This window comes from Anolis sagrei, chromosome 3 (assembly GCF_037176765.1).
Source record: "Anolis sagrei isolate rAnoSag1 chromosome 3, rAnoSag1.mat, whole genome shotgun sequence".
Lineage (NCBI taxonomy): Eukaryota > Metazoa > Chordata > Lepidosauria > Squamata > Dactyloidae > Anolis > Anolis sagrei.
This window is the reverse complement of record NC_090023.1, coordinates 22,052,091-22,073,619: the sequence shown is the minus strand read 5'-3', so window position 1 is coordinate 22,073,619 and position 21,529 is coordinate 22,052,091. Positions and strand designations below refer to the sequence as shown.

The window sequence follows — 21,529 nt, the reverse complement described above, 5'->3', positions numbered from 1 at the left end:
AATAAAGGAATGCACAGTAGATTATTATATGAGAACAGGAGGACACAATCCACTGTGCACATAAGCCTTGTTCACTAGGTCTATCCCATCTTTAGAATTTCTGTCACCCGAGCAGTTAAATCCCTTGACCTGGATTTGGCAGACACACATGGCACCATCTCCAGCTTACTTTTTTTCCTGGGAGTCTGTGGTGATTGGCAGTTCCAAACAAACAGTATTAATAAATCATTAATCTGTAACTAAAAGCCCAGATTCTTCTAAGAAAGGTTTGCCAACTGCCTACCACAAAAAAGTCTCCCAGGAATATTTGTCATTCTCACAATTACAATGGAACAGAAACTGTCTGAGACAGCTTGGTTGGAAATCACAAAGAGAAAAAAAAATAAAGCCCTAAAAGTAAATAGCATTTGGAAATTAGTGATAGCTTGCATTTGTTTATTTTCACTAAAATGCTGAACAATAAAGAGTTTTCAGTTCCCTAATGATTGCCTGGCGAAAGGTAACAATAGAAACATTTGTAAATGCTAATAGGAGAGAGGGAGGTAAGGATCAGGAGGAGTTGAAACGCAAAGAGAAGAAGGAATTTCATGTATGTTTACCTCCTGCCTCTTCCCCCAGGTTGCAGATAAAGCTTGAAATGCCATTCATCTAATTATTACAGAATGAATTCAAAAGCTGTTTTGGCATACCCAGTGTCTAATTGTGTGCTGGTGGCTGGAAAAGAGAGATAAGGACTGCAAGAACTAAAATATCTGTCTATTTCATTAATAGTAGATGGATCCGACTTATTAGATAACCCTCCAGGGCTTAACAACTGAGGACATTGAACTTGGCCATGAAGCCATCACAGTGTGAGCGTGTGACAAAACTTGAGAGAAAGATAGTCTCTTTCAGTGTCCTAATAACAAAGGGCCGCACTTGTAAATTGCTTGGAAGAGTCTCAAGGTGACTTGGTAGGATATGTAGTTATATACAAAGCATGAGAAAAAGTTATTGGGTAGGAGGTAAAAGTGCCAGAATGCTTAATCAGTGTAGCTACCAGTTTTATTGGATGCTGGGGATGGGAGAGTGCAATGCTGTGGCTACAGAGAATTTCCATGAAGAAGAGAACTCCCTGGTCATTTTGGAGAGAGGAAGAACTAAACATCTGATTTAGTCAGGAGGTTATGCTCAGAGATGAAAAAGGCTAAAACCATTTTTGGGGGGAATATAATTCATTGTCTGCCTTTATTTCAAATTTATTTCCTAAGTGGACAACAAGTTAAACATGAGACAACAATGTAATGAGACTGCTAAAAAAGTCAAAGGGATTTTGGCCTTCATAAATAGTGTCTAGATCCAGGGAAGTCATTCTACCCCTCTATTCTGCCTTGCCCAAACCACACCTGGAATCACACTGTGTTCAATTCTGAGTACTGTGATCGAAGGCAGATGTTGACAAGCTGGAATGTGTCCAGAGGAGGCTGGCTAAAATGATCAAGGATCTGGAGAACAAGCCCTATGAGGAGCGGCTTAAAGATCTGGGTATGTTTAGCCTGCAAAAGAGAGAAAACATGATAGCGATGTATAAATATGTGAGGGAAAGTCATAGGGAGAAGGGAGCAGGCTTTCTTTCTGCTGCCCTGGAGACTAGGATGCAGTGGAACAATGGCTTCAAACTACAAGAAAGAAGATTCCACCTGAACTGAAGAAGAACTTCCTAACTGTCAGAGCTGTTCAGCAGTGGAACTCTCTGCCTCAGAGTGTGGTGGAGGTTCCTTCTTTGGAGGCTTTTAAACAGCGGCTGGATGGCCACCTGTTGGGGGTGCTTTGAAAGCTATTTTCCTGCTTCTTTGCAGGTAGCTGTATTGGATGGCCCATGAGGTCTCTGTGATTCTATGACTCTATGATTCTAAAGTTAACTGCTAAAATCACAAAGGAGCAATACACTGTATTTTAAAAGAGCACTGAATAAATTACAATTGGATCACCATGGAAGCCCAGAATTGCAAATCATATCAAAACCTCAAGGCAAATCATTATGGATTAGTTCCAGATTTAATAATTCTTAGAGTAGGCCCACTGAAATCAATTGGACATGTTAGTCATGACTTACTGAGGTCCCATCAATTTCAATGGACATGTTTCAGATATGTCTAGATTTAATTCATTGTTCTGAAGTTTGACATTTATTATGCATTTATGTATGTATTTAATCAATTGACCTATAAACCACCCTTCATGTGCAAGTCATCCTGGGGCAGTCCACACAACATTTTAAAAGGAAAAATCCAATATATAAAAACTTGACAATTACAAATTACGAGGCAACTCCCTGCCACTACCACCTTCAAGCTGTGAAAACAAAACATCCTTACCCTCTTAACAGGAAAAAATGTTTCACCTTTACATTTACAATTTTAAATGTTTGGGCAAATGCACTGTTGTAATTTGACATTATTAAGAAAACAAGTTTGACATTTATTTATTTATTTAAAACATTTATATTCCACCCTTCTCACCCCAAAGGGGAATCAGGGCAAAGCACAGCATATATACAGCAAACATTCAATGCCGGAACAAGAATTCATTATATGCATACATAAACATTAAAAAAAATGTCTCAATATCGAAATACACTGAGAGATATTGACAAGCTGGAATGCATCCAGAGGAGGGCGACTAAAATGATCAAGGGTCTGGAGAACAAGCCCTATGAGGAGCGGCTTAAGGAGCTGGGCATGTTTAGCCTGAAGAAGAGAAGGCTGAAGGGAGATATGATAGCCATGTATAAATATGTGAGAGGAAGCCACAGGGAGGAGGGAGCGAGCTTGTTTTCTGCTTCCTTGGAGACTAGGACGCGGAACAATGGCTTCAAACTACAAGAAAGGAGATTCCAACTGAACAGGAAGAAGAACTTCATGACTGTGAGAGCCATTTAGCAGTGGAACTCTCTGCCCCAGAGTGTGGTGGAGGCTCCTTCTTTGGAAGCTTTTAAACAGAGGCTGGATGGCCATCTGTCTGGGATGATTTGAATGCAATATTCCTGCTTCTTGGCAGGGGGTTGGACTGGATGGTCCCTGAGGTCCCTTCCAACTCTGTGATTCTATGATTCTATGGTTCTATGGTTCGTGTTTAATTTAATTGGCCTGGTAAGGTTTCCAATCACTGCTTTATTGCACTATCCCAAAGCTTGGCCCCACAGCCAAGTTTTTACCATGCTTCTGAAGGACAGGAGGGAGGGGGCCAATCTGGTCTCCCCAGGAAAGGAATTCCATAGCGGGGGGAAAATCACCGACATGAATTGTATTTGTTATTAGTTACCATTCTAATGACTTAAATCAAGAAATAGTTTTCTAAGATCTACAGAGACACTCGCTGGAACACCTCAGAAAGCAAGAGTCCAAAAGTGGCAGGCTCAAACCCAGAACCTCAACCCATAGCTGATACCGAATGAGAGACTCCCTCCTGGGCACACAGAAGACTGGGCGACTTAGAAGTGTGGTGAAGTGTAAATTTTTAACTTGCAGTTATGTGTAATTATGGATGTTATGTATAATTATCGACAGATGTTTAAAGGGTAAGTATTTAAAGTTGCATAACCAAGGCAGATGGCAGTCAGCTCAGCTTATGTTGAGCTGGTTTACCATGGAAATAAGGGCAGAGCCAATTGCCACTTGGCAGGGCAACCATTTTAAACAGTTAGTCTGTAGTCAGAGAGCTACAGGAGAAGACTGATTCTCTAGGAGGAGAATCAGGGAAATAGTCTACAGTCTTTGAACTGTAGGGAGGTTTGGGCTTTTAGCCTGAGTAGTTTAAATAAGTTGAGTTGGCTTATTTATATTAATAGTTAGTGTTGAGAGAAAGGGTGAGAGAAACCCAGTGTAACTGAAGTAATCTATTAAATAAAGAAACACAGTTTGAAGAAAAATAAGTTTGAAACCTGTTTAGTGGAAGGAAGAGTCCTTTCCAGAGTTGTTTAAGAAAAGTTATAAATGTAACCTTTGAAGATATGTGCCTGTAAGGGTAGGAAAAATTGAATCCACCACGCTTCTTCTACATTTCAATAAACTTGTTACTGTTTTTTCCTAAAGCCTTGTCCCTGTTACATTTCCTTTCCAAGTTAAGTCACGCTACACAGAAGAAAGACCAAACCAATATTATTAGATATCAATTAAATAAACCCTCACAAAGTGGTGGTTCCTTTACAAACATTTACAAATTGGTAGCAGTAATTTTACACTTCCTCACAAGAAGGCACTAAAGAGACTGCGCTCTGGCACCACGAGATGCAGAGCCAAACTTAAGAAATGGAGCTACAAAGTGGAGTCCACGACATGCAAGTGTGGAGAAGAGCAAACCACAGACCACCTATTACAATGCATTCTGAGCCCTGCCACATGCACAATGGAGGACCTTCTTATAGCAACAACAGAGGCATTCCAAGTGGCCAGCTACTGGTCAAAGGGCCTTTAATAGAATGCCAAGTTTGCAAACTTTGTGGGTTTTTTTTAAATACAATACGACTTTTGTTTCGCTCCTGATATGATAAATATATATATTCCATAATTTGAATGCCCCTATGGAGAAAGCCCTTGCAGTACATGCACAAAGTACTATTAATGCTGTTTTAAAAGTCTCCTCTGAAAAATTTAATGTTTAAGTAGGACAAAAGTGAGAGAGGTACCCCTCCATATAGTTAGGTTCTGAGTCATTTTTGGACTTTATAGATGACAATGGAAACATTAAATTTTGCTCTCTTGCGTGAATTTGTGTTAAATTCACAGAATGAAACTTCAATACCAGGCCTGCACAACATACAGCCATGGGCCCCATGAGGCCCACATAAGCCATTGTACAGTCTGTAGAGCGCTGCCAACCTAGCTGTCTATCTCTTTGTCCCAACCTCTTTTGTTTACCCCCTCCACCCCAATCACTCACCCCAGGTGCCTTACCTTGCCCCGTATGGTGACTGCTCATCCTAGCTGCTTTCCCTCACTGTGGTCACTCCGACTGCTCACCCCAGCTTCCTCCCCTTGTCCCAGTTGTCCCCAACGTCTTACTGCAGCCACTTTCCCTTGCCTGGTAACTTGAGCCACTTGCCCCTACCATTTTCCTTCACTTTCATCACCCCAGCTGCACCCAGGAAGGAAGGAAGGAGTGAGGGAGAAAGAAAGGAAAGAAAGAAAAGAAGGAAGGAAGGAAGGAAAAGTAAAGAAAGAAGAAAAGCGGGAGGGATTATGGGAGAAATAAAGAAAAAGAAAGAAAGATAGAAAAAAGAGAGGGAAAGAGAGAGGGAGAGAGGTAGGGGGAGAAAAATAAGAAGGAAATGTATGTAGGAAACAGAGAGAAAAGAAATTGAGAATTCAGAACATGTGGTGTAGTGGCTTGAATGTTGAGCTATGGCTCTGAATACACTGGGTGACTTTAGGAAAGTCACACTGTCTCAACCTCAGAGGAAGACAAAGATGAATCCCCTTTGAATAAATATTGACAACAAATCTCTGTGATAGTGTCACCTTAGGGTTGCCATAGGTCTGCAACTGAAGGCACACAACAACAACAACAACAACAACAACAACTAATAATAATAATAATAATTAATAATTAACTATACCTTACTTGAAAAGTGAGGTGCTAAAAATCTATTTGTGGCTCCAAGAGGCTTAGCCTATTTATTCGCAATTTGTAGAGGCCTGTTTTAGACCATTTTCAATGGTGAATTCATGCAAACATAGTGGTGTCTGATGCTTCCAGCTTAGTCAGAGTTTTAACTTGAAAGGAAATATTCAAGGTAAGGAACCTATTTTTGGGATAAGGTTCAGCACTTTGGACAGCTCCTTTCCCCACTGACATTGAAATCTAATAGCACCTATTGCATATAATGTATTATGTTATCTAATGAGAAACATTCCCAGAAAATGTTACCTTTGGTGTCTGCAGTGTTTGTGTAGCATTACACTGGGTTCTTGGGATCCATTGGAACTTGATTAGAGAATTCTTCATGGATACCAAAATTCAGGGATGCTCTAGACCAGTGGTTCTCAACCTGTGGGTCCCCAGGTGTTTTGGCCTACAACTCCCAGAAAACCTAACAGCTGGTAAACTGGCTGGGATTTCTGGGAGTTGTAGGCCAAAAACATCTGGGGACCCCAGATTGAGAACCACTGCTCTAGACCCATTATATACAATAGCTTAGTCACAGAATCATAAAATCATAGAATCACTGAGTTGGACGAGACCTCATGGGCCATCCAGTCCAACCCCCTGCCAAGAAGCATTCAAAGCACCACTGTCAGATAGCCATCCAGCCTCTGTTTAAATGTTTCCAAAGAAGGAGCCTCCACCCCACTATGGGGCAGAGAGTTCCACTGCTGAACAGCTCTCACAGTCAGGAAGTTCTTCTTCAGTTCAGGTGGAATCTCCTTTCCCATAGTTTGAAGCCATTATTCCACATCCTAGACTCCAGGGCAGCAGAAAACAAGCCTGCACCCTATTCCCTATGACCTCCCTTCACATATTTATACATGGTGATCATGTCTCCTCTCAGCCTTCTTTTCTGCAGGCTAAACATACCCAGCTCTTTAAGCTGCTCCACATAGGGCTTGTTCTCCAGACCCTTGATCATTTTAGTCACCCTCCTCTGAACACATTCCAGCTTGTCAACATCTCCCTTCTATTACGGTGCGCAAAATTGGACACCGTACTCCAGGTGTGGTCTGACCAAGGCAGAATAGAGGGGTAGTAGATGGAAGATGGGAAAACTTATAATTTGCTTTTTGGATTTTAAAAAACATTGTTCAAGTCATGGATGGTAAATCCATGTATTCAAAATCCATGGATGTAGAAGCCCAACTGTATTCACTACATGTTTGATGTTTTATTTTAAAAGTTCACAAAGTTGTATTTATGCATAATTTTCAACCTCTTTCCAGGGTGAATCAAACTGTTCTTTTCACTGTTTTATGGCACTTTAGGGAATCAATAATGTTTTGGCCCTTTTTGGGACTGATGCTTGTGCCTACGTATTGGAGAGTAGAATGATATTATTTTCTTTATTTATCTATCTATGTATCTCTATTTATTGTTGCCCAATAACAATAGTTCTTTGAACTATACAATAAATAACAAGTAAGATATTGAACAAGTATGTGGGGTTTTACCATTTTTCAATAAGTCTGATGTAGACTTTACAAGAAATCCCACATTTCTTTGGAGCTGATTACTGCAGAAGCGGGTCAATAGCCGTGGTCAACATGTCTTTCAGGGAAACCTGTCAATCATTCCTATTCTTCTGGTTAACAACCTTAGACATGTTTCCAAGGAAACATAGATTTTCCCTGTATCTCGTTTACAAGACTATTGGACTAGCAGATAACTGTCCCCATTATACCAGAGGTATGTGACCTATATATCTATCTATTTAAGAAGGTTTCACCTTGCCTTTCATTAAAAGCTTTCAGTAGCTTACAATGAATATAACACAATCAGAAAAATAAAAGGACACTAAGTAAAATCAACAATTTTAAAACGTAAAGGAACAAAGCAAATGCATCAGAAAAGCAACCAGGAAATAATTTTTTGTTGCCTTTCAGTCATTTTCAATGTAGGCAACCCTAAGATGGACCTTTTATGGCAAGATTTGTTCAGAGTGCGGTTACCTTTGTCTTCCTCTGATTTGAACCCTAGTCTCCAGAGTCATAGTCCAGTGCCCAAACCACACTGACCCTTGGACGATGTTTGAAAGAACAAGGAAAAAATAATGTGTTTTTGCTATAATCGCATAAGTTCTGCAATACGGAAAGCCTCCAATTGCCTAAAGACTACTGGAAGATTGTGTTGTCGAAGACTTTCATGGCCGGAATCATTGGGGTGCTGTAAATTTTCTGGCCTGTATAACCATGTCTCAGAAGCATTCTCTCCTAACATTTCACCCACATCTATGGCGGGCATCCTCAGAGGTCGTGAAGTCTGTTGGGAACTTGGCAAGTGGGGTTTATATATCTGTGAAATGTCCAGGGTGGGAGAAAGAACTCTTGTCTGTTTGAGGCAAGTGTGACTGTTGTAATTAGCCAGCTTTGTTGGGCTATTAGCGGGCCCTGTTTGTTTCCTGTCTGGAATCTCCTGCTTTCTGAGGGCCAGCTAGCACCTCTCAACAAAGAATTCCCCCAGGCAGGAAGCAACCAGGCTTTGAAGCTGCAAGGCTAATCAGTGCTAATTGAACTGGCCAACTGCAACATTAGCACCTGCCTAAAACAGACAAGAGTTCTTTCTCCCACCCTGGACATTCTACAGATATATAAACCTCACTTGCCTAGTTTCCAACAGTCTTCACAACCTCTGAGGATGCTTGCCATAGATGTAGTCAAAATGTCAGAAGAGAATGCTTCTGGAACATAACCATACAGCCTGGAAAACTCACAGAAACCTACTGGAAGATTGATATGGCAACTCTAAAAACATTATCTAAGTGATTGGGAACTACTTAATTTTTGAGGGTAGGAGATCAGATATCATTGTATAGAGAGTTAGCTATGTATGGCAGAAGATAGCTAATCCATGATCTCTAATTGCTCGTGTCTCTTCAGAAATGCTCAAGTTCAGGTCCAATCTACTTCACTTTGCATATCTCTCAAATATGTCTGAATCAGACTAGTTGGACTGTGGATTTCAGATTTCTCCCAGTTTCTAATATCTTAAAAATTGAATCTTTTTTTCCCACCATCTATAACATTGTAGGATTATGAAATACCCTTTCTCTGTGCACATTTATGTGTATGTCCATTATATTTGGTTTAGAATTTAGTAATCAAAGAATTATGGATGAGGGTCATTTCAATTTATTTTACATATCTGTATGTTTGAGTTTTTAATGCATGCATAATTACCTGTTCCATATCTGTGGCTTATTATGTAATTTAAATCTGGAATGTTTTATAATTTCATAATCAATGCAAGACATTTTATTTGCTTCTGCCTTACTGTTTTATCAATTTCCTTATTCAGAATTTGAATTACTTATTGATTTAATGGTGTTAGATTGCTAATTCACTATCTTCCTTTTGGAACAGGTATGTACTTGTAAAGGTTAGATGGTTTTTATTTGGTTACGTGAATGAAATTTACTGGGTTTATTAATTTCTGCATGCCTAGCCGACTGTTCTTTGGCTTAATGTGCACAGAGTCTGGTTTGTCTGATTGACATTTTAGAGGGAAAAAATAGAAACCATCAAGTGAGTTGGTTCTAGAGATACAGCGGAAAAGTAAGAAGTAACCTCTGTGATAATTTCAGTGGGTATGAAACTGAGCACAAGCAAAGAATTCAGAACATTTTGTGCCGATTCTAGTCACAGTGATTGCTTTTCGTTTCTGACCTCAGATTTAACATGATTTTAAAATTATTTTAAGATTAAATTTATTGTAAAATTATTCTCGCTTTTTCTCATATCTGAAAAGAAATATTATGTTAAGTCAAATTTTTAATATTAATTTTTGATAAAGTTTTATGAATATTTTCCTTTATATTTGTGAAAAGGGATGGAAAACATCATCTTTAGCATCCCTTAATAATCCTGCTTGGCACCTTACAAAATCAAAATATACAGATACATGTACAGTGTCTGTTTTGCATATTTGTTGTTCATTCGTTCAATCATTTCTGACTCTTCGTGACCTCATGGACCAGCCCACACCAGAGCTCCCTGTCAGCCGACACCACCCCCAGCTCCTTCAAGGTCAATCCAGTCACTTCAAGGATGCCATCCATTCATCTTGCCCTTGGTCGGCCCCTCTTCCTTTTTACTTCCATTTCCCCTAGCATCATTGTCTTCTCTAAGTTTTCCTTTCCTCTCATGATGTGGCCAAAATGCTTCCTCTTTGCCTCTACTATTCTTCCCTCCAGTGACAGTTAGGCTTTATTTCTTGAAGTATGGACTGGTTGGATCTTCTTGCAGTCCAATGCACTCCCAGAACTTTCCTCCAACACCACAGTTCAAAAGCATCTATCTTCCTTCACTCAGCCTTCCCTAAGTTTCAGTTTTGCATATATTTGTTTTTAATCTGGATTCTTTTCAGTTTTGGCAATCTGCTTAAATCTGATTCTTTACTCAGAGGTTAAGATCAGCATATAGGACACATATGACTTTTTTCTTCTAATAATTCATCACTACTTTCTATTTTCAGGACCAAGTGCCAAAGGCAATTATCTCACTTTTCCTAGATTTCATTGGAGGTTTATATATTTGACATACAATGAGGAATGGAGAAGGGAATGGAGATGGAGCAAGGGAGCGTGTGAGAAAGACTAGAGGAAGAGAACTGTCTCTGAAGATGCCAGTCACAGATGAGGGAGGGCCTGAAGTGAACATCTGGCCCCCAGGCCTTAGTTTGCCCATGCCTGTGCTAGAACATGGCCATACAGCCCAGAAGTCACATTATTATTATTATTATTATTATTATTATTATTATTATTATTATCTTTATTTGTACCCCGCTAGCATCTCCCGCAGGACTCGATGTGGCTTACACAGGCCAGAGCCTCAAAACACAATACAATAAAACATAACACAATAATAAACAAAGCAAATCAAAACAATCAAGCAAAATAACAACAATAACTACCTCAGGACACAATTAAAACTGGTTCGGCCGGCGCAATGGGGTACAGAGGTTAAAATGCTGAGATGTCAGGAGGAACATGGATTAAAAGGTGCGGTGTGCAGTAACATCGGTTGTGCTAAGGTGCTTCTAGGACTTGGGAAGGGGGAAATTCCTAATCTGGGAAGGCACATCGGAACAGCCAGGTTTTTAGGTTCCTTCTGAAAACTGCTAAAGTAGGGGCCTGTCGGAGATCTTTTGGGAGGGCATTCCAAAGTCGGGGGGCGGCCACAGAGAAGGCCCTGTCCCGTGTCCCCACCAAACGCGCTTGCGACGTGGGTGGGATCACAAGCAGGGCCTCCCCAGATGATCGGAGTGAGCGTGTGGGTTCGTAGATGGAGATGCGGTCACGCAGGTAGGGTGGTCCCAAACCGTTCAGGGCTTTGTAGATGAGCACCTGCACCTTGAATTGGGCTCGGAAAATAAATGGCAGCCAGTGGAGCTCCAGTGATTCTGGCTGTAAAAGCTTTTGAAAATATGCAGATCTGTCTCTGCCTAGCGTATTGGGTACCACTGCTTATTACATTCAAGGAAAGGGGAAGTAGAAATGGCTAATATGGAAACAGAGCTCTTTGAATGCTTTTATTTTTCCCCCTCCTCCTTGTGGAACAAAAAAAGGAGTGGTGATAGTGAAGAGGTTTCCTACCAGACTAGTTTGGAAACAAAAGGATGAAGTTCATTGTGCTTTTCGGAATGCACTTGAAAAATTCTTATTCAAACTGTACTAGGCTCTATAATGCAAACTTTTATGCACCTAAAACATTTCATCCCTGATATATCTGAATTTCTGCTACACTTTGGTGAAAGGAATTAGCATCCACTCAAGTTTTTCAAAGCAAAATTGATGAGATTCTTCATGAGTGTCATGCCGTATATACCGATTTCTTGACTATAAAATCTAAAATATTGAGTTACATGACTTGAAAACTTTCAATTATTTACACTTAATTTATACCCACTGAAATAAATGAGATATGAGGTAGTAACTGATCAAAACCATTATCTGTTTAAGTTCAGTATAATTGCCTTCTTACAATCAATTCCCACACTCATTCGTTTGTGTAAATGTAATGTAAGGATCAAAGAAGGAAATGTTAGAAATGTAAAAAAAAAGAGTTAAAGAGCCCCCCACCCAATATGCCATATTTTAATATCCAATTGTTTCTAATAATGGAAGAATATGTACTTACTTGCCCAGTGCAAAGCACTCCATCTTAATGGTAGATCCCTTAGCGGTTGTAACTGTGTATGGAAAATGGACTTCAATTTTCGGCTCATATTCCCCCATCACACCTGGGAAATAAAGAAGGCTCTTTAAAAATAAAATGGATGTCACTGTTGTCTTCCACATATAAAAAGCTTATTGTCAAGAGCCCCTGTGACAAAATAGTTAAACAATTAGATAGCAATGAGGTTCATTATGGGAGAAAAGGGTTAATGTTTGTATCAAATCCTAAAATAATTTTCCCATACTAGCAAATAAATGTGTTATCTAGAAAGACCAGACAATGATGTCTCATGGCACTATATGTGAAGTCAATATGTGCAATGACAGAAATGCAAATTTTCATGAGACATTAACCAAAGTTGTGAGCTAAATTTGTTCTTCATTGAATGGAAGTTGCAAGCAAAAAAGGTAACAAAAGGTTTCTTCAATTCTAAAAATAAAATATCCAATTAAAATATCCAGACCTATGAACTGTCATGTATGTAGTAAACAAATTGTGTTTTTTTCTATACGAATAAAATTGACATGGATCACATAACAATTATGAGCACATGCTAAAACTTCACATGATTTCTCTCCCATTTTAAATATCAGATGGAATAAAAGTAGAGTGGTTAAATTTTCTCAAGATAAAGTCATGCATAAAGTCAATCATAGAATCATAGAATCAAAGAGTTGGAAGAGACCTCATGGGCCATCCAGTCCAACCTCCTGCCAAGAAGCAGGAATATGCATTCAAATCACCCCTGACAAATGGCCATCCAGCCTCTACTTAAAAGCTTCCAAAGAAGGAGCCTCCACCACACTCCAGGGCAGAGAGTTCCACTGCTGAACGGCTCTCACAGTCAGGAAGTTCTTCCTAATGTTCAGATGGAATCTCCTCTCTTGTAGTTTGAAGCCATTGTTCCGCGTCCTAGTCTCCAAGGAAGCAGAAAACAAGCTTGCTCCCTCCTCCCTGTGGCTTCCTCTCACATATTTATACATGGCTATCATATCTCCTCTCAGCCTTCTCTTCTTCAGGCTAAACATGCCCAGTTCCCTAAGCCGCTCCTCATAGGGCTTGTTCTCCAGACCCTTGATCATTTTAGTCGCCCTCCTCTGGACACATTCCAGCTTGTCAATATCTCTCTTGAATTGTGGTGCCCAGAATTGGACATAATATTCCAGATGTGATCTAACCAAAGCAGAATAGAGGGGTAGCATTACTTCCTTAGATCTAGACACTATGCTCCTATTGATGCAGGCCAAAATCCCATTGGCTTTTTTTGCCGCCACATCACATTGTTGGCTCATGTTTAACTTGTTGTCCACGAGGACTCCAAGATCTTTTTCACACGTACTGCTCTCGAGCCAGGTGTCCCCCATTCTGTATCTTTGCATTTCATTTTTTCTGCCAAAGTGGAGTATCTTGCATTTGTCACTGTTGAACTTCATTTTGTTAGTTTTGGCCCATCTCTCTAATCTGTCAAGATCGTTTTGAATTCTGCTCCTGTCCTCTGGAGCATTGGCTATCCCTCCCAATTTGGTGTTGTCTGCAAACTTGATGATCATGCCTTCTAATCCTTCATCTAAGTCATTAATAAAGATGTTGAACAGGACCGGGCCCAGGACGGAACCCTGCGGCACTCCGCTCGTCACTTCTTTCCAAGATGAAGAGGAAGCATTAGTGAGCACTCTCTGTGTTCGTCCACGTAACCAATTACAGATCCACCTCACCGTAGTTTTGCCTAGCCCACATTGGACTAGTTTCCTTGCCAGAAGGTCATGGGGGACCTTGTAGAAGGCCTTACTGAAATCCAGGTACGCTACATCCACGGCATTCCCCGCATCTACCCAGCTTGTAGCTCTTCTACCCAGCTTGTAGCTCAATATAAAGTCATACAGTTGGCCATGTTTTACAACAGTTATCACCATGGGTTACTGGGCACTGTTTTTGAGTTTAAATGATTGTTTAATATGCTATTGGTTTTATCTTGTATTGCATTGTGCGTTTATTTTATGCATTATTTTAGGCCTATTCTGCCATATGTAACCCACCCCAAGTCGCTTCAGGGAGATGGAGGCAGCGTAAGAAAAATAAAGTTATTATTATTCCTATTCCTATTATTATTATTATTATTATTATTATTATTAGGCAGATGGAAGATAGGTTCTGGGTAATTGAAGTATTTTTCCTAGCAAAATGTATTCACACAGTTATGAATGATAACTGTTCACACATAGATATGTATCAGTTTGACTTCAATTTTGTACAGTTGAGAAGAATTGGCTGACTCCCAATGCATTACAATTATTTCTGGAACAGAAATAATCTTGTGCAAAGTTTAAACATGAGGTTTGCACAGAAAGTAACAATTTCCATGGGGGAAAAGAGCATTTTATGCACAAACAGTAATATTTCTGTGCAAAAATATTATCTTTTGCACAGAAAATGCTACTTTTCTGCAAAGTTAACCATATGTGAATTTTGCACAGAATTAGCCCCAAATTCCAAAAAGTCTTTGAAAACTGCTGTTTTCAAACAATGTGTTGCTGCAAGAATTGCTGAAATTATTCATTTATTCCTTTGAGAAGAAGATTAACAAAGAATTACACCCCCAGTGTGAACTACTGTCAACATTGAATTCAGGTGGTGGGTCATTCACAGCTATGAGCCTTCACTGGTTCATAAGCCCCTAGTATTTTTTTTATTTCTAGTGTTTATATCTTGCATCTTCAAAGACACTGGATAGTAATGAACATGTACATGAACAAGGTTACCTCTTTTCAAGCTGTTCTCGTAGTGCTGTGATCCTATATTTATAAAGGATTCCTGATGATTTTTCTCAGTATATAACCGCAGTGCTCAAACTGAGAGAGAAGAGATAGGAGTGCTTCTAATAGAATTCTCAAGTTCATTCACTGAACACCACTACATTTAGCTGAATTATTACCCCTGTAGCTTTCAAAATATTATCTAAGGAGTCTTATCCTGTAATTCAAGCACTGAATGGCAACCACATTTTCAATCAGCCTGTGGTCACATAGGAGTATCCCAGGAGGATGTTTCGGGCACAAGTACAAACCAATTTTTGGAAGCAGTAGAACTCAGTGGAGGAGGCGATAGAGCTGGATGAACTTAAATTACAGTCAGGGATGTATCAGAAATATAACTGTCAAGGAAGCATTTTGAAGCTAAAAATCAGAAATATGTGTAGGATTCAAGAATGAGAAGGAAACTAGTACAGGGATTTCAAGGAGAGACATCATGTGGTCGGGTCTGAAAGAGGTGAATGATTTTGGCAGCATGTATTCATTTTCATTCAGTAAATCTAGTTCAAGATTCATCTGCATCAATGATCTGTGAAGGAAGACTGAAGTTAACAGCTGTCTTTCTAAATACTCAAAGGATGATTGATGTCCTCCTCTACCATTTTGTAAAAAAAATCGGAACAATTGTTACAATCCAGCAAAAGAGGTAAACACACGTACCTCCAGTAGCAGAGATGCAGAACTATGCCTACATAAACATCCCTATGCTCATATGGAAAATGACTGGGGAGTATTTTGTAAATATTCACAGGGGAATGTTTGAATAGAATTTATGCTACCTGCTGTAATTTCTACAGGCAGGTTTAAAAAAGAATTCATGCTTCAAAATTAATGTGTGCTTGTGTTTGTGTGTGCTGGGTGGGAGACCACCGAAGCATGCAGAACTTTAGGGAAAATCACAGTCTTCCCCATACCTATACGTTTTGGGACATGAAGGGAGTTTTGCCTCTTGAAATTAGTGGAAATGTAGAACTGTCTACATTTATATGGAGTTCTTTTGAGATAAATAATTGCAATATGTGTGTAAGTGTGTGTGTGTGTCTACTATAGAGGGGGCTAGTCAATCCATTCACAACCCACTATCTTAGCATAGCAAATAATTCCCAAAATATACAAATATGCATGTGTGGAGGTGTGGAAACTAGACTGTGACCACCCAGAATGGGTGAGGCATTCCTAGTAACTTGCAATGCTGAAGAGGATAACTTAACAATGAGAAGACAGCATGAGCAATAGAGCAGAAACAAACAATAGGAAAGAAAGAGTGGGGCAGGCAATATCCTACTGGATAATACACCACAAAGAGACATTATTTTCATTACAGGAGAATGGAATGCTAAGGTGGGTAGTCAAATGACAACTGAGATACAGGCAAGCATGGTCTGGGACAACAAAATGAAGTGGGACATTGGCTGATAGAATTTTGCCAGAAAACTCACTGTGTATAACAAACACTCTCTTGCAACAATCAAAAAGATGGCTTTATACATAGACTTCACCAGATAAGGTAAAGGTAAAGGTAGTCCCCTGACATTAAGTCCAATCATGTCTGACTCTGGGGTGTGGTGCTCATCTCCATTTCTAAGCCGAAGAGCCAGCGTTGTCCGTAGACACCTCCAAGGTCATGACTGCATGGAGCGCGTTACCTTCCCGCCGGAGTGGTACCTATTGATCTACTCACATTTGCATGTTTTCAAACTGCTAGGTTGGCAGAAGCTAGGGCTGATAGCGGAAGCTCACGCCGCTCCCCGGAATCGAATCTGCGACCTTTCGATCAACAAGCTCAGCAGCTCAGTGCTTTAACCCACTGCGCCACCGGGGGCTCTCTTCACCAGATAGTCAACACCAAAATCAGATTGACATTCTTTGCAGCCAAAGGTAGTGGACATCCATCCAGTTGGTGAAAACAAGACCTGGAGCTGACTGTAGTTCAGATCACAAACTTCTTATTGCACAATTTAGAATCAGACTAAAGAGATCGGGGAAAACGCACAGACCAGTTAGACATGATCTCACTAATATTCCTAGTGAATAGGCAGTGGAGGTGAAGAATAAATTTAAGGAACTAGATTTAATAAATAGAGTCCCAGAAGAACTATGGACAGAAGTCCGCAACATTGTTCAGGAGGTGGCAAGAAAATACATCCCAAAGAAAAAGAAACCCAAGAAGGCAAGATGGTTGTCAGCTGAGATACTGGAAGCAACCCAAGAAAGAAGGAAAGCAAAAGGAAACAGTGATAGGGGGAGATATACCCAATTAAATGCACAATTCCAGAGGTTAGCTGGAAGAAACAAAGAACTATTTTAAAACAAACAATGCATGGAAGTGGAAGAAGACAACAGAATAGAAAGGACAAGAGACCTCTTCCAGAAAATTAGAAACATTGGAGGTAAATTTCAAGCAAAAATTGGCATAATCAAAAATAAAGATGGCAAGAAACTAACAGAAGCTGAAGAGATAAAGAGAAGGTGGCGACCCTATACAGAAGATCTGTATAGGAAGGCTAACAGTATTGAGGATTGCTGTAGTTTTTTCGGGCTATATGGCCATGATCTAGAGGCATTCTCGCCTGACATTTCACCTGCATCTATGGCAAGCATCCTCAGAGGTAGTGAGGTCTGTTGGAACTAGGAAAAAGGGTTTATTTATTAGGCCTGGGTAACAACGCAAAAATTTGTTTCTAAAATCGATTCGTTTTTTGGGGTTTTTTGCGTTTCGATATTTAAAATAATTACAAAATTTTCCTTTTTAAAAGTTCGGTATTTACGAAATTTCGTTATTATTAACGAATCAATTCGTTAAAATGGCGGACGCGGTTGTGCAACATGAAAATATTAGTTTTAAATAATAGTTTTAATAATAATAGTTTTTAATAATAGTTTTAGTCCGCCCCCTCTCTATCCCTCCCTCCCTCTCCCTCCCTCCCACCCGCGCGGTCGCCTCCGTCTCGCGCACGCAGCGCGCGCACAGCCAGAGATAGAGGTGGCACATACACACTTTAGAGAGAGGGAGAGAGAAGAATCGGGTGGTTGCTCCGCTGCTGTTGCTGCGCCTCCTCCTGCGTTTCCTTTTCCCGGCGGGGGAGGCGATCGGGGGAGTCAGCGGCCTTGCCGCTGCTGCTGGGCGGGGGTCTTTCTCTTTCCCAGGGCGGCGGATGCCAGGGCCCCGCCGAGCGGGCACGCCGGACCACCCCTGCGCCAGGCCGGGCATGTGTGGGGTGTGCATGCCCAGGTGAGCCGGGAAAAGGGGGAAGAAGGGGGCGGGGGGAGCCAGGGGAGCGAGGGGAGGAAGCCAGGCCGGGAAGGGAGCTTGCTCGCTCAGTCTCTCTCTCTCGCCTGCCTTCCCTTCTCCTTGCCCCTGCTCGGGCCCCTTTGCAGCCAGGAGCTGAAATAATAATGAAACAATTACAAAACAATTACAAAATAGCTTTAAAAATTCGTTTTTTAAAAAAATTGCTCCAGACTGATTCGTTATCGTTTTGTAATTTAAAAATTAACAATTTTTTAACGAATTACAAATTAACGAAACGAATTGCCCAGCCCTATTATTTATCTGTGGAATGTCCAGGGTGGGACAAAGAACTCTTGTCTGTTGGAGCTAGGTGTGAATATTTCAACTGACCACCTTAATTAGCATTTGATGGCCTGGCAGTTTTTTTGTGTGGGTTGTTAGTGTCTGGGGGAATCTTTTGTTGAGAAGCAACTAGCTGTCCCTGATTGTTTCCTCTCTCTTGTTTTGCTATTGTAATTTTAGAGGTTGTTTTTTAATACTGGTAGCCAGATTTTGTTCATTTTCATGATTTCCTCCTTTCTGTTGAAATTGTCCACATGCTTATGGATTTCAATGGCTTCTCTGTGTAGTCTGACATGGTGGTTGTGAGAGTGGTCCAGCATTTCTGTGTTCACAAATAATATGCTGTGTCCAGATTGGTTCATCAGGTGCTCTGCTATGTCTGACTTCTCTGGTTGAAGTAGTCTGCAATGCCTTTCATGTCCCTTGATTCGTGTTTGGGCAATGCTGCGTTTGGTGGTCCCTATGTAGACTTATCCACAGCTGCATGGTATACGGTAGACTCATACAGAAGTGAGAGGATCCCTCTTGTCCTTTGCTGAACCTAGCATTTGTTGGATTTTCTTGGTGGGTCTGTAGATAGTTTGCATGTTGTGTTTCCTCATCAGTTTCGCGATGTGGTCAGTATTGAGGATAGCTTTGATGGTGTGTTAAGTGAATTAGGACCAGACATCCTGAGGAGTGAAGCTGAATGGGCCTTAAGAAGCATTGCTAATAACAAGGCAGCAGGAGATTATGGGATCTCAGCTGAACTGTTTAAAATCTTGAAAGATTATGCTGTCAAGGTGATGCATGCCATATGCCAGCAAATAAGCAAAAGAATGACCATCAGATTTGAAAAAATCAACTTCTATCTCCATACCAGATTGAATACAGATGTAGAGGAAGGAGAAATAGAGATAAAATTAAATAACACTGAAAGACAGTTGAGAAAGAGAGAAATGGAGCACTGTGATAAGGCTGTGCTTAATAAAACTGGATGCTTCATAGCTGTTGCACACCAAGGCTGCAGTAGGCACCTTTGAACCTGCAAACACCAATATTCTTTAATAAGCAAAACAGTTTATTGAAGATTAATATAGCAATAGTCAAAAAGGTAAAAAGCATTCAAATAGGAAATAAGGAAATGTCCATAAAACAATCCATAAATCAATGTAATTATATCTAAGTCAAATCCAAGTCAGGAAACAGAATAGTCCCAAAATCCAAATGAGCAAGTCCACAGGAAAATAGGTTTTCAGTCCGAAAGGTTGCAAAGACCAAAGTCCTTTGAAGAAACAGGAGCAAACTTGAACCAAACAATCCAAATGCAGGAGCTTGAAATCAGATTAAAACAACTTACAAAAATCTCAGCATGAACATGGATATGAAGAAAGATTATACATGAATCTCAGTATGAACAAGATGGCATGGAGCAGGCATGAAAACTAAACGTTGGACTCACTGAAGAGTATAGATTCACAGGCCCTATATTTATTCAGAAAGCCATTGCAAAAGCATTCAATTTCCCTTGGGAAACCTCTCCCTGACTCCGTTTTTAGAGCCTCTTCCTTAAATCCAGGTGGCGATCCTAATAAATTTGCCCTTTGCAATCAAAGATTTCCTTCACTGGTTTGCTCATTAGTAAATTCCTTTCACTATCTCTATCTAACCTTGACTGTTTGGCCTCAGCCTCTTTCTCAGGCTGCCTCAAGACATCTTTGCCTTCTGAACCAATGATCCCAGAATCCTCAGTTTCACTCTGGCTTCCTGTATTTTCTTGGCCATCATCTACATTCACAAACCCCTGAGAATCAACAGAAACCTGATCTAACTCAGACATGGAAACCTCTGAAGAGCCATGATCATTCTCCTTTGAGTCCTGTGGTAAAGGCTGAACCCTTACAATAGCTTTGCAAATGTAAAAGTTACCAGTTAATACTTAAAAAACAACCTCTGAGTTAATATCAAATAATATTTTATTTACATTGTTTAGAAGATTTTTAGAACACCCAAAGAACTTCATGTTCATGATTCAAACTTAATAATCTTGTCTGAGCACCTTGTTCAGTATTTACTGCTCATATGCTCCATGATGCAGCCTCTGTATTTTATCAAATTATGCTTTGAATGTTGAATACTAGTAGACTTGTTTTTCAGGAACAAATATGTCCTCTGGCAATCCCTGAGAAGCACCAAGTGAGATCTCAGCTCTGCAGTGTATTAAACTGGTAAAATCTCCACTGGTTCCATTTGAGACTGTAGAGGGAAAACATTATGCTCACATCATCTCTACCCCATCAGCTAGATGTTGCTCATCAAACTTCTATTCCTCAAAGAAATGCTAATATTGTATCCAGGGAAAGTGGAGAGGGACTATATAGAGGAGAAAAAAGCCCTTTATTATTGCAGAACATATTTTTGAAATATAGAGCTATAGGAAAAAGTAAAAATGAAAGCATTTTAATAATCTGAAATTATCTACAAACTTCACTCCATTGGCAATGGGTTGAAAAGAAACAATGATTTTCTGGCACACTACACATATTATAATATTATTTAGCAACCCACCCTTATGAGGGCCCTCTTAGCCAGTTTACCACATCTCCTTTCTAGCTTCCAGTCAACATGGCACTACATTCAGATGCTCCCACCACCATCCATATGGCTATCCACTCAATATGGCTTTTGGCAACATTCTTTCTCCTGCCTTTGTTAAAACTGAAACTGTCTCTCACAAGTTTTGCATGTCTATACCTGTTGTTCACACATACCATCTGCCTATAAAAGTCTGTTATTTCACTCCATACATCTGAGGAAGCAGACTTAAGACTTCACCAGAAAGGGGGAATTTAGCATTCTAGAGTGCTTTCACCCCCATTTAATGGACAGAGCCCCTTGCCAGCCATCAAATGACATTATGTGACTTCAGGGAAAGGCCCCGCCCCCAGCCAGGGTGAAAGCGTCACTGGACAATTTTCCCCACAACACGGGAGGCTCATTGCTGCTGGTGCTTTTTTAAAATTTAAATCCCACTTTACTTCCAATAATGGGCCCAAGATGTCTTGTGATATGCTAAGAAAAATACAGATTAAAACAATACAAAAGCACAAAGAAAACGTAAAACTATAAAATCACTTAAAAAAAACAGTTAAACCATTTATAAAGGTAAAACGTTAAAATTCTTTACAGCCAGGGTCCATCGTACCTTAGGGACCATCTCTCCTTCTCCCTTCATCGGAGGTCATAATGACTAGCCCAACGTGACTTACTTTATATACCAGGTCCTAGAGAAGTGCACTTTG

The 21,529-nt window shown here is 40.2% G+C and overlaps 1 protein-coding gene across 7 annotated transcripts in view; it reads right to left on the bottom strand.

Annotated features, from left to right (window-relative positions):
* Positions 1-21,529, bottom strand: part of CNTN5 (contactin 5) — an 826,419-nt gene that overhangs the window by 175,366 nt on the left and 629,524 nt on the right. For all 7 annotated transcript variants that reach the window (XM_067466528.1, XM_067466529.1, XM_067466531.1 and 4 more), the window contains exon 9: positions 11,826-11,928. In XM_067466528.1, the coding sequence (XP_067322629.1) occupies positions 11,826-11,928 (103 nt within the window). The remainder of the gene's footprint in view (positions 1-11,825; positions 11,929-21,529) is intronic.